The 14527-nt window shown below is 43.1% G+C and overlaps 1 protein-coding gene across 3 annotated transcripts in view; it reads right to left on the reverse strand.

Moving 5' to 3' along the window:
- The window catches only part of NGDN (neuroguidin), a 40928-nt gene that overhangs the window by 726 nt on the left and 25675 nt on the right, over positions 1–14527 (reverse strand). For 2 of the 3 annotated variants that reach the window (XM_068242246.1, XM_068242253.1), the window contains exons 2-8: positions 12466–12525; positions 12254–12325; positions 10364–10501; positions 6175–6312; positions 5729–5843; positions 5470–5638; positions 2030–2183 (exon numbers count right to left, since the gene is read on the reverse strand). In XM_068242246.1, coding sequence (XP_068098347.1) covers positions 2030–2183; positions 5470–5638; positions 5729–5843; positions 6175–6312; positions 10364–10501; positions 12254–12325; positions 12466–12525 — 846 coding nt within the window. Of the gene's footprint in view, positions 1–2029; positions 2184–5469; positions 5639–5728; positions 5844–6174; positions 6313–10363; positions 10502–12253; positions 12326–12465; positions 12526–12786; positions 12808–14527 lie in introns of those variants that run through there. The other variant, XM_068242259.1, reaches the window with a different exon arrangement.

Raw genomic sequence — 14527 nt, forward strand, 5'->3', positions numbered from 1 at the left:
AGCACGTTAGAGCAGCCTGTAACGCAGCCCAAGTCACATAAATGAAAAATCAATGGGCTGTTCACAGTGCCCACGTTTACGTTCAAAGAAAGTGCAGCATGCTGTGCGTTATATGCGGTTTTAGCCGCGTTAGACTGTTTACACATGCTCAGTGCAGAGGAGGAGGGGAGAGTCCGCTATTGTCCCTGGCCACATGGCTAATTAATATTCACTGCACTGTGTGATGTGCAGTGTTTACTTCCTGGAGCGGCCGCTTTGTGCGGTGATTGGCTGGCGGGACCACGTGATGCGGAGTGTTCCAATCACATGGTCTCCACAGTCTTTGGACGCATGCGCCGTTTTCGTTCTATCACTATCGTACGAAAACGGCGCACCAAGAGCCGCATAACGCGGCTCTATATAGCGTCCACCTTTAGCACCACCATGTGTTGCGTTAGGGGAACGTTATGCGAACTTAACGTCCCCTGCAACGCAACGTCCAAGTGTGAAAAAGCCCTAATGTAGTAAATCTAGTTTTTTTTTTTAAAGACATCAATCACATAACCATAACCATCTACTAACAGTACAGTAAGGCCCAATATCATCCACTGCACATTTTTCATTTGAATTGAAACTTTTCTTTTAAAAAAGGTAAAATGTATCAATTTTACACACAATTACGCCAGCAGGGGGGTCAAGAACAGTTGCATGCAAACAGTACATGGTTGTACTGGCAAGAGATCGAATGTCATGGAACCTTCAGTTAAAAGTGGGAATTTCCTTTTTCAACAGATTAGGTTTAAAGCGAACCTAAAGTGTACAGAGGAAGTGTGAATATTATCCTTTCTCCACTCCTTAAAGGGAACCTTAACTGAACGGAGGGTAAAGAGTTTCACTTACCTGGGGCTATTACCAGCCCCCTGCAGCAGTCCTGTGCCCTCGGAGCCGCTCTGGAATCCTCTGGTCCCCCGCTGTCACTTAGTTTCGATTTTGACGACTCAGTCGGCCGGCATGCGTATTATTGGATGCATTCCCTACTGCAATTAGCGATGTTGCGGACCGCAACGCGTACAAAGATACGCGTTGCCACATATCTACGCGTGAGGAATGAGGCAACGCATATTTTTGTACGCGTTGCGGTCCGCAACAGCGCTAATTGCAGTAGGGAATGCGTCCAATAATACGCATGGCGGCCGGCCAACTGGTGAGTCGCCAAAAATGAAACTAAGTGACAGCGGGGGACCGGAGGATTCCAGAGCGGCTCCGAGGGCACAGGACTTCTGCAGGGGGCTGGTAACAGCCCCAGATAAGTGAAACTCTTTACCCCCCCCCGTTCAGTTAAGGTTCCCTTTAAAGGGACCCTGAGCGATGTCATAAAAAAAAGAAAAGATCTTCCTTATTTGGAGGTACTCTGATCTGACCAAGTCATCTAGCCACTACAATTTGGGGTTGATTTACTTAACAGCGGTAATGTTACTGTGCACACAGAGCGCATGGCAATATTGCCCTTACTAACGCCAGTAAGTGCCTCGAGTAATGCTATCAGCACGACTTGTGGCACTCCATAGCCATTGTAGCCAACTAACAAGCAATACAGTTAGTTATTCGCATCACCGTAGTAACAGTCACACTAATAGCATAACTTGCGGTACTTACTGGCGTTAGTGAGGCTAATATTGCTGTGCGCTGCGTGTGCACGGTAATATTACCGCTGTTATGTGAACCTACTCAGATCCTTATGTTTGACCATTTTAGTTTTTCTGCTTTCAACACATCACCTTCAGTAACTGACTGTTCACTTTCCACACATATTTAAACCCTTGATAGGTGACATTGTAATGAGATTGTCAGTACTGTTCACATCAGCCGTCAAGAGGTTTTAGTTTGATGGCTGATCAGTGTATCCTGCCGACAATTATAGAAGAACTCAAAAAGTAGATTCCAGTTGCAATTTTGAAGTTGTTTTGACTACCTTACTCCTGTGATGGGGTTAGCTCTGGTTTCAATGAACATAAATAAATATAACAAATACTAATACCAATCCTCTCACCTCTGTCCGTGCATCCCCACCAGTCAGGACACTGATGTCTGTGAAGTGTGTGAGCGAACTTAGTTGGGAGGTCATAGCAAGTGCTCTCTTCTTACGAGCCTTTTCTTTCTTAGTCAGATTCAGACGCACCATCATGGACTCTTCATAACTTGTTCTTTGGAGAAGAAAAAAAAAAACATTCAGTGACTGTCTAGCTGGCTTCAATATACAAAAAGTCCAGAGACCAGAACCTATAACTACATTTATGACTGGCAACTTTGTACCTGTTGGGATAAGCTTGGATAACCTTGAGCATATTTAAAAAGCATCCTTGAAGTGATCTAAAATTAGATTTTCACCCCAGCACAGGATTGTTCCTCCATGAACAAGCAGCCTTCATGCTACTGGGCATGCGGGGACTGTACTCAAGCAGGTGCAGTGTGGGGTCGTACATGGCCGGGAGTGCCACCACAAAGAGGAAGAAGGGTCCCAAACAGCAACGGTGGCCACTAATTGCCCAATCACACTATGGCAATTAGCTAGCGCTTTTTGAAGATTTTGCACAATTATAACCGTATGGCAGTGATCTCACAGCTGCGATTGCCGCCAATCGTGGGCATTTAGCGATTAACAGCAATCGTAAAATGTGTTACCTGCAGCATTTTCCTGTTATTATCAAGCAATCGTGGTACAGCATTTAAACAAGTGCTGACCGCGATCGTCTGGTATCGCGCAAGTTTCCAGTGAATTCTTCTCACTTTATGTCCCAGGAGTCACTACAAGTAGTTAATAGAAGCTCTGCAATTGTACACAGGCAGCAAAAATACCTGGCAGTGATCCTAATGCTTCCACCTCTGTCCAATGCTGGAATGAAAGTTTAGGCTGTTGCTCCACTAATTAATGAGCTGATAAAACTGAATATATTTAGTGATGAGATCATTTCTGCTGTTATGTTATTTGTGCGGTGTAGATTTTCTTATTTATGGAAGCCTGTGTCACTATGCTCTGACTTTGCCTTCTGCACTTTATGTGAGCGATTGATTCCTCTGAGATGTTTATCCTGCTTTCAACTGTCATTTTACAGTGATTATTTGCACTGTTGCTCTGGGCAACTAACACTTTCTTCCTACACAAAACATTGGGCTGCAGTTTTATCTCTCACAGAAAAAGCTATGCGATTTTAATTAAGACAGATGAAAATGTCAATGTCACATGAGATATTACAGTAAACCAGCGGGAGCAGCTCAGTCTCCATACACATAACAAAAAAGGCAATTTCAGGGAAAAGTAAAATAACACAGAGGGCAGACAGAACAGTATCCCTGCTACCAATGTAATAAATGTGTTACTATGCACGGGCACTGGAAGTAATTGACAAATCCTATAATTTTACCGGACACTGTGTGAACCGGACAAAACCTGTTCTTCTGCCATTAGACTCCCCCCTGATCACCACCCTCCATCGGCCCTGCCCCTACAAATAGTATCTAACTTCAAATACCTAGGCGTACAGATACACACAGACCCCCTAACTTACTTGTCACACAAAGTTCATAGTCTATTGCCTCTGGTTCATTCCAGATGTAAAGCATGTGCAATACTCCCACTATCCGTTACAGGATGAACTAACCTGATAAAAATGGTACTACTACCTGAAATCCTATACATTATACACCTACTGGGCTTTGTGTGAGGTAGAGCCAAGTTAAAAAGCTTGCTGTTACAAAACCCAGTTTGGCATTGCCTTGCCCACATTTCACAAATACTACCTAGCAGCACAGCTCCAACACGTGGCGGCATGGTTTATGGACCCGCCCTCCACCAATGTGGAAACTCTAGGCTATACTAAAGACTCAAGCCTGGAAAGCCCTGCTCTGGATGTCATGAGAGAATTCATCCGATGGCAAGTGGTCAAATACTATTTTAATACAGGCTGCCAGGGTATGGAACTGTGTATTCCAAATGTATAGTAGTAAAGGTTATGAGGGTCACACACCATTATGGAATAATCCACGCTTAAGGGAATTCCATAGGGTTCCAGATCCACATTTCTTGATAGCTAAAAGGTGTAGTATTTCTCAATAACATTCCAGTCAATGGGATTATTATCGCATTCAATGAGCTCTCCATTAAATACCATATACCGCCTACTCTGGAATTCCGATATTGGCAGTTGCGACACGCCTTTCTAAAACAGCTCCCTTCATCCCCTATATGTATGTACCTCTCGCCGATCATTGTAATGCTCCATAATAAACTAGACATATGATCAGAAAACTGTACAAAACACTACCAAACTATGGAGCTCTTGAGCTTACTACCGAGTCACGCTATAAGTGGGAAGCTAATGGTCTGGAAGTCTCAGACAAAGACTAGGAAAATGCCCTGTTTGCCCCCCAAAAAAGTATCCCCTTGTACACACGAGAGGATTACTCAGGTATACATACTGTATCAGGCATATATGACTCCTAATAGACTGGGCAAGTACAACTCAGACAGTCCGAAGTCCAGATCCTCCACCCCCTCCTTTTATCATCTAATTTGAGAATGTCCCATTGTAGCGGACATTTGGAATCAGATAAAAAAAAAATTCCTACATGACAAAATGTACTGTCCCATGAACTCCAACCCAATACTATATCTCCTCGGTGTAATACAAGATGAAGGTCTTGACAACTCCGTTAAGACTTTCATGTCTGAAGTGCTCTTTATGGCAAGAGAAGAGGTGGCGTGTAGATGTCTAGCGATTTACATAAATTGCAAAACATGACGCATGCAACGCTTTGGGGTCGATCGCATTCTACTGAACGGGAATCACAGCGCAAAATTGCAGCAAAATCACAACGCAAAATCGCGATCATCATTTGCATTTAGAGTGTCAACTGTCCCTTCCTCTGTGCAGAGTTCTGGATGCTTTGCATGTGACGGGTTTCCAGCAAGTTTACTAGAAAGTTAAAGCAACTGTTAGCTGAAGTTGAAAAATAATATTTAAAAGGCATTTTGTGAGAAAATAGCTTGTGTGGTTATGACGTGTTATACTGCTGTGCAGTGGAGTGGAGTTAATCTTTATGATGCATGGGTGGGTGGGTGGATGTTTTTGTAAATCTACTAAAGATGCCCACAGTGCAATAAAAATGTTCGATTTTCCAGTTTTTTTCTAACAAAACGATTGAATTGAAAAGAATCTTTTATCAAGAACAATTATCCCGTTTTTTTCAATAAAATTCGATCGGATATGTCAGAAAAATCTGTATATTCGATCTAATAGAATAATCGAACGAAATTATCTAATCAATCAAAAATTGTACCATGTTTGGGCATCATTAGCATGATTCTCCAAGCCATAAAGTGAAACTTTACAGTATTCCAGACCTTCCCCCCACTAGAGGTAACAGAAGGAAATGAGTACGTTACCAATTCTTGTAAATGATTCCAGCCGCACTACAAGTGCTCACACTTACCGATGCCGCTCCTCCTTCTCATGCTGCATCATGTGATACGCTCTGCCCTCTCTAATCTCCTCTGGGGCATCAGTGTATTGTTCCTTCAGTTCACGAATCACAGAGCTGCTCAGAGCTCGTTTCTTAGCCCGCTCTAAAATTCTGCGTTCTCGGTCTGCCTCTGTGTCATCTGTGTGAAGATTTAGTGTTAACGCAGTGAAAAAAAACCTCATGGTTTACCCTTGTTCTAGCAAAAACCATACGGGTCATCTTTTCTTACCAAAGTGTACCGGTGCAAGACGTGGGGGCACATACTTCTTCACCCTGCTGTGAGACTTCTTGCCTGTCACACCCTCATCTTCATTACCCGATTCTTCCTGATCAGATTCCTCCAACTGGGGTTGTGAGGGAGGAGAAAACATAAAAGTGACAGAAGAAAGCATACTCATCCGATAATAGCAGGAAGCAAAAATGCATGCCGATTCAAATAGAAAAGATATGCAGTAAGGGCCTTCCAGGGTTCACACTGGACGGATCAAAAACTAATCCATTCGGCAGTCAGTTTGGCAGAATGTGCCGAACGATCCATTTTAAGTCAGGGCAATGTGAGCAGCATCCATAGGTTAAAATTGGATCCAGTAGCATGCATTGAGATCCGTTCCGGTAAAGTCCGCTAAACGGCCCATTTTAGCTGCCAATGTGAACCAGGCCTAACACTAATTTTACCTTGCTCATCAAGTTCTGAGGATTGGGTCTGAAACGCAAAGGATCGTTTTCTCCAAGGCTCCCAGTTACAGCAGCTCTCACCAGCTTATCAATCTGGTATTTCAGTTTTTGTTCGACTGGACGCATTTTCTCCAACACCTAGTAAAATAAAGAAGCTTCTAAAAACCTTTGCACATCTCCGATCATGAGAATACTGCATAATGAACATCACACAATTCAAGCAGATTTATCAGCAATACAAAACGGACATTCGTTATGTCCATAACACGGGTCCTAGGATGCAATGTAAGGGAGTTGTGGTTGGAATAGCACCATCAAAGAGGCTCCAATAATAGTGAATGTCTGCCCACATAGTGTAGTCAAGATGCCCTGCTAAGCTGCGGACACCTCTGAGTATGGAGTGCGGTTTAGGGGGTACAAGCTGAAGGCTCGTTGGTGAGAGGGGAGATTAAATTTGTAAAAAGGTTTTTTTGGAGGTGGGCTTAATGTTGTGCCGTTATGCCTCAATGCTTACGTTCATGGTTTATCCATCGGTCAGTCACGTTGATCCAGCGCCGCCCCATGTTGAAGTTACGCGACTGGCTGTGTGTTCATGTACTCCTTGGCAGCCTTTGGAAGTACTCACGTCTGAGAGTTATTGAAGATGGGTGCACCTGTACGCACATGTGGGAGCACAATCTTGCACGTACACAGTACGGATGTGCTTGTCTCTGGAAATGATCGAGGATGTGCATATGTCTGAAGGCTGCATGAGGAGCACTGAAAAGTTATTAGATAGTGGTGGAACGACAGGACGGACTGAGAACGGGGGAGGCTCTATGGTATTCAGAGCCTTCCCCCTACATAGGGAAGAGTCAAACCTGAAGTACTAAAGCATCCAGTGATTAGAGAGATAGGAGTGGAAAGGAGTGAAAAAGGGTGGAATATATCCATAAAATCCATTTAGTAGTCATGGTGGATAGTCAATATATTGTGGTTTAGGGTGTGAGGTCATCAGTCCTACAGGTTCAGTTGTGCCCGTTTGTTTTGTTTTCACAATCTGTTTGTTGTACCGATTAGCCTGTACAGCCTGCAGACATTCAGTGCTGGTTGGGTGTGCTAAGCATGATCTGACTGGAGCAGGAGCTCTCACAGAAGTCATTACATGTACAAGATGTTCTTTCCTGTGAGAAGATCAGGAAACCTCCATTCTGGTGAAAAGGATTTAATTGCCTCTTAAGCCAACAGTCTTGTGGCATCCCCTATTCGGTGTTCAGCAGGTCGTCTTTGTACTCCCAATGTAGCCTACCAGTCAGAATCTTCTTGATTTCATGCACGTTTTTCTCTTCCTTGTGAAACTAACTCATGTGTTGTAATATTCTATAAAAATACACCTCTCCATGTGTACCACTGTCCCAATACCATTGTTTATGTAGTCCAGACTTGGCGATAAATGTGTTATTGACTGTGTAATTGGCTAGTAAGGATGATCAATAAGAGGCAAATAATTACAGGTTGAAGCAAGATTATGCAAATTTGGCATGCAAATTTATGCAACTTGAAATTTAACCAATCAAATACTGCCAAGGTGGAATTTGAATGGCTCATTTTCAAGCTACACAAATTTACATAATCCTGCATCAACTCAGAATTATATTGACCATTTTTTAATTCAATCAAACCCGGCAAACTACCATTTCTGCTGAGCAGGATTGGTGTGGTGCTCAGCTGCACATACAGACATTCAAGAGGGGATGGCAAAATATAATGTTTATGTTGTGCTCATTCCACATCCAAGGAGCAGTCTTGAAGAAGGTGTTGCACTGTTAAACCGCAGTGTAACAAAAGGAAAGTCACAAAGCTGGTTATGTTGTATGGCAGAGTAAAGCTTCTTATAGGTGAAACGTTAAAGCAAGCCTGGCCATGCGCACCTCTAGACAAGCCTTTGTCTACGAGGTTCTTAAAGAGACTCCGTAACAAAAATTGCATCCTGTTTTTATCATCCTACAAGTTCAAAAAGCTATTCTAATGTGTTCTGGCTTACTGCAGCACTTTATACTATCACTGTCTCTGTAATAAATCAATGTATCTTTCCCCTGTCAGACTTGTCAGCCTGTGTCTGGAAGGCTGCCAAGTTCTTCAGTGTTGTGGTTCTGCTATGAACTCCCCCTTCCAGGCCCCTCTATGCACACTGCCTGTGTATTATTTAGATTAGAGCAGCTTCTCTCTTCTCTCTTACAAGCTGGATAAATCGTCCTCTGAGCTGGCTGGGCTTTCACATACTGAATAATTACAGACAAGGGCAAAGCTGTTTGCAGAAAGAAACAAGCAGCCTGAAACTTCAGTGCATGAGAACAGGGGGAAAGAAACACACAAATGATCTCTTGAGATTCAAAAGGAAGGCTGTATACAGCCTGCTTGTGTATGGATGTATTTTCTATGTGTGGACATACTGTACATCAACCTACTTCCTGTTTTGGTGGCCATTTTGTTTGTTTATAAACAAACTTTTTAAAACTGTTTTTAACCACTTTTAATGCGGCGAGGAGCGGCGAAATTGTGTCAGAGGGTAATAGGAGATGTCCCCTAACGCACTGGTAGGTTTACTTTTGTGCGATTTTAACAATACAGATTCTCTTTAAAGGTTCCAGTGCTGGATCAATAGAGGTGAGGGGGGGCAGGGGTAGCTTCTGCTAATCCCTATAGGTACACTTTAACATACAATTTCATGTGTATTTGGGTGTATGCCAGCAGATGGGCCTTTACCACCTGTGTAATTGCTCAGCAGCAGAGCTTTTTGTTTTATTTCCTATGTCTCACCTAATCACTTGATGTCTTCCTCCCGAGGTGAACGCTTACAATTTTTACTCACGTGGGGCTTCTTCCGGCCCCAGCAGCCGTCTCAGTCCCTCCCTGCAACCCCGTTCCTCCTCTGTGTACCCGCTGGATACCCATAATTATCACGACCCACTGACTCTTCTCTGTCTGGCGTGTACTGTCCCTGCACAGTAGTTGTGCGCATGTGCAGTACGCACCAAATGACATGGACACGCGGGTTCACAAGTGCCCACACAGGCGCAGAACAGCCGACCCCACCACCATGTCCCGATCATTACGGACGGCCAGCAGGGACACTGAGGAGGACTGGGGCTGTGGCGAGGGACTGAGACAGCTGCTAAGGGCTGGATTATAGGCATTCACCTTGGGCGTCCTTTAACCACTTTACGCCCATAGGTGCGCATATCTCTGTCCCTTTTTCCATCCTTTCACCCCCAGGAACTGAGATATCCGCACCTCCAGCGCTCCCGCCGCTGCCCGCGCACGCCGCCACCTGCTCGCCCGAAGATCAATGAATGGGAAAAAACGTTCTCGTTCGTTGATCTAAGCCCCCCGCAATGATCAGCTGCTTCTATGAGAAGCAGCGATCATTGTGAACAACAAAAAGTTTCCCAGCCTCACAAGACTTCCTGCAAGCGTACTTCCTACGCTTGCAGGTCGAATAAACAAAAAATTACTGTGGCCATCTTGTGGCCAAATAGTAAAACTACACCCTAAAGCATTTTTCATATACAAATACATTAGTTTTACAATAAAAATTAACTCATTACCTCCAACACTGCCCAATTTTTATTTTTTTTGCAATAAAAAAAAAAAAAAAAAAAAAATACATAAAGAGTTACCTTAGGGACTGAACTTTTTAAATATTTATGTCAAGAGGGTATAACACTGTTACTTTATAAACTATGGGCTTGTAATTAGGGATGGACACAAAACTGAAAAAAAATGCACCTTTATTTCCAAATAAAATATTGGCGCCAAACATTGTGATAGGGACATAATTTAAACGGTTTTATAACCGGGACAAATGGGCAAATACATTTCATGGGTTTTAATTACAGTAACATGCATTATTTAAAAACTATAATGGCTGAAAACTGAAAAATAATAATTTTCCCACATTTTTTCCTATTTTCCCATTAAAACACATTTAGAATAAAATAATTCTTGGCATAATGTCCCACCTAAAGAAAGCCTAATTGGTGGCGAAAAAAACAAGATATAGTTCATTTCATTGCGATAAGTAATGATAAAGTTATAGACGAATGAATGGAAGAGCTAAAAGGTGAAAATTGCTCTGGTGTTCAAGGGGTAAAAGCAACTGACAAAGCATACGCAGAGATAAAAAAAGTAATAAGCTGTGCTCACTCACTGTGCGTAGTTCCACAAGTCTCATGATGGCTGTGTTCTCTTTAAGGGATCTTCCATGGGTTTTTTCCATAATAAGGTAAGTAAGATCTTGCATATACATCAACATCAGGTGATCTTTCAGCTCCAGGAAACTCAGACCCTAAAATGAGACCAGGAAACTGATAAGGAAATGTGAAACAAAAGGTAGATAAAGGCCCATACACACGTCGGATTTTAGCGAACGACCCGTCGTTTGAACGTTCCGTCGTTCGGACGTTTTCGCGTCAAATCCGACGTGTGTACAGACTATCGTTCGGGTGATAAGACTGGTTACCAGCGATCCGCCCGGCGGATCGTTGGTAACCAGTCTTATCACCCGAACGATAGTCTGTACACACGTTGGATTTGACGCGAAAACGTCCGAACGACGGAACGTTCAAACGACGGGTCGTTCGCTAAAATCCGACGTGTGTATGGGCCTTTAGATGCAAGTGTAATAACCTGTCATTATGTATTCATCTTGACTGCCTTCCTTGAAACCTGATCACCTGGCCTGCCAAGCTATTGTTTTATTTGCCAAGAAGGAATTATGGGACACAGGCTAACTGCTCTGGCATGGCTTTTCTAATCTGTTCCAGTGAGGTTTACAGTTTACAGCTAGATTACTTTATATTCCCTCGTTGATAATGACCAACATGAAGACATAACCCAGTAAATATTTTCTAGGCGGCATCATGGGGCAAATACAGCTGTCATGGTTACAGTAAGGGGTATAATGAAAGGATGAAACTTGCTGGCCCAACTCCTCCCCATTCTTTTTCATTACATAGGAAGTTACTACGGCTGTAGAACACTGAATAACTTAAAGAGAAACCGTAACAAAGGATTTAACTTCAACCCAATCAGTAGCTGAAACTCCTTCCCATGAGAATTTTTTTTCTTTTTCTCAAACGGATCATCAGGAGGCTCTGTATGGCTGATATTGTGGTGAAACCCCTCCCACAGTGTGATGTCAGGACCATGGTGCTAACATCACACTGTGGGAGCCTTGCTGCATTGGCTATCGTTCATAAACTGTTGTCGGTAAAGTAAATCCATGCGGGAAAACACTGCTGGCGGTATTTTAGACTTCTGGCTGCTCATTCATAAAAATGTGTACAGTTGCTATACCAGTGCGGAGATTCCCCGAACTAGGCAGGCGGTAGGCTTGCAGAGACACAGGAAGCAGCAGAGTTGATACATTTCTCCGTGTTACGCTCTGCTGCAGCTGCCTGGGATGTCTGTGTTTCCATTCACTTAACATTGTTATCGCCACATGCAAGGGAGCGGTACTTCCCGACCTCACACCGCTTGCGGTAATCTTTATGAATTAACATTTTGTTACATTTTTTTACGATAATCACCGCACAAGGCGGTGATTTATCGCTCTGCTCGGTAAGGTCAGCTTTTCATGCGGAAAGAGCCTTTATGAATGCAGAATTTGCTATGTGGTCGGTAAAGTCAGCTGTTTTAAGCATTTCCGCATGCGGAAATGCTTTATGAATGATAGCCATTGTGGGAAATAACAGCTGTTTCCAACTGCCAAAAAAGCAAGAAGCAGCTACTTCCACTGACATCACCTGCCAGCAGTAAACATGTCACCATATGATAAATGCCACAATGTAAATCAGGGAGAGAAAAGATTTTACAATGGGCAAACACTGACTAAATCATTTACACATAATTATTGTAAAAAAAATTAAGTAATTTTGTTCATTAAGTTATTTTCACTGGAGTTCCTCTTTAGGTAATCGCTGGCCTGGATTTTTTTCCCCTCACAATTTTTTTGTATTGCATATCAAAAGTCTGCAGCTCTCACATGGGTCATATCAGAACATAGTAGGGTTGCTGAAAGGTTAGTAGTCTCTCTTACTTTTTCTGTTGGGTACATTCCACTCCGGATCTTCTCAGTCAAGCTTTGAACATGGGCTGTGACAGCTGCCACCTGTAAAACATACAGTTAGTAAACTAAGAAAGCAGGATATAGTACCATAGGAAGAAACTGTAAGCTCAGCCTAGGATGGAAAACAACAAAAATCTTTAACACATGGATAAATACAATACTCTATCTTTGTAAGTATATACCTGCTGATTTAAGGTGTCGATTAAAGTCTTCATTGCAGAAAGGTCTGTAGAAACGGCATCCTAAAAAATAGATAAATAAATAATAATAATAAAACAGACAGCAGGAATTTAGTGGTGAGAAAGAGATAAAGGTTAGTATTAGGCACAAGAGAAGGGAGCAATAAAGATAAGGTGCAAAGCTCAATAACCCAGGCGTAGTTAAATTATGCTGAGATACTAGCACTGAATGCACATGTACAAAAATGTAATATATTATAGTATTGGTCTGTCACTTGCAAATAAATAGTTTGCTCTATTGCCAGTGATTAAAGCTAACCATACATTAATAGACGGCCACCCAATGTGGCAAAACGATCAATCCCTCTCCAATCAGAGTTGTATCAAAGAAGGACTGTTTCCCAACACATGCAGCACTTCAATTTTCATTAGATTTCAGCAAGGTATCCATTCAAGGGAATCTGAAGTGAAAATAAGCTTATGATATAATGATGTGTATGTGTAGTACAGCTAAGAAATAAAACATTAGCAGCAGAGATAAGAGTCTCCTATTGTTTCCAGTACAGGAAGAGTTAAGAAACTCCAGTTATCTATGCAAAAGAGCTTCACTGATCTCTCCAAGTCCCAGAGAGCTCTGTCTTCTGAAGCTTATTATCTCAAGTGTCTGTCACTGTATTTAGTTTTTTCTGCAGAGGAAAGTTCAAAAGGTCATTAGCCTGCTCTGTGAAATCATTTTGAATGCTGAGTGTAGTGTGTAAACTGCAAATATTAGAGAATGATGCAATGTTTAAAAACTATATAAGAGCTCGATTCACAAAGCTGTGATATATGCGATCACGGCCGTGATAAGCCTAGCACGTGGGTTAGTGCACGTACAGGTTTACGCGCATTAACTTTCACCGTTCACGCGCTAACCCATATGTTAGCGCGTGAATGGAAAAGGTTATCACGGCTTTGTGAATCGAGCCCTAGGTCCAGAAAGTCGGAAACGTATCCGTGGCTCCTATTTTTAAAACCTGATCAAAACCGGAGCCAAGCATAGCAATGTTAAAAATAGCCTTTTTCACCAAAACAAAAAAACGGATCAGTCTGCGTTTGCGGGGATCCGTTTTCAAAACCTGAACAGAAGTTCCAGATCTTCTGCATTTTCATGCAACGGATCTGGATCCTGATACACGTAGGGGTAGTGGCAGGCAATAGAAAAAACGGATCCCCCTCTATACAGGCAGATTTGGACACAGAAACTGATCCGTTTGTGTTACAGACTGTGGGAGGAGAGGGGGCCGCCATGCCGGAGGGGTATAGCAGGCAGGACTGGGGTGGCAGCGGTCACGTCCCTCCTCCTCCCTCACCTGGATCCCCCATCCCTGCTACCACCTCCATCTACATGCCGCAAAAAACTTGTTAAAATGTATAGCAGCGGCGAGCGGAGCGGTTACCTTCTCCTCCTACTTCCTCCGTTCGCCACGTCACTGCCTGCAATGCTGCCCTCAGAAGTATAGAGGGCGGCATTGCAGGCAGTGACGTGGCGAGTGGAGAGAAGGTAAGCTCCCCCGCTCGCCGCTGCTATACATTGTAACAAGTTTTGCAGCATGTAGCTGGAGGGGTAGCAGGGACAGGGACCCAAGTGACAGGGGAGGGGGGGGGGGGGGATGTCCCCGCTGACCACTGCCACCCCCATCCTGCCTGGTATACCCCTCCAGCATGGTGGCTGCCTCTCCCCCCATGGCTGGGCATATGTTTCCATGCACTGGAAACGTATGTTACAAAAATGCATTTCTGGAAAAACGAGGAGAGAAGAACACTTTTTTTTTAGAAAACCGGATCCGTTTGAAACTGATCTGATCCAGAACGGACCAGTGTGGACCTAGCCGTACTGAAAATAAAAATATATACAAATATTTTCTTTGCTACTAATGCTCTATTAATTAACCGTACTACACATACAACTCAATATATCATCATTTTTTTTCCGGCTTCAGTGTCACTTAAAAAAAAAGAAATCATTGAACCACAGCATTGCACTGTTCGATGTTGATCTATGGAACACGTTGAGCAAATAGAA

Source organism: Hyperolius riggenbachi, chromosome 1 (genome assembly GCF_040937935.1).
Source record: "Hyperolius riggenbachi isolate aHypRig1 chromosome 1, aHypRig1.pri, whole genome shotgun sequence".
Lineage (NCBI taxonomy): Eukaryota > Metazoa > Chordata > Amphibia > Anura > Hyperoliidae > Hyperolius > Hyperolius riggenbachi.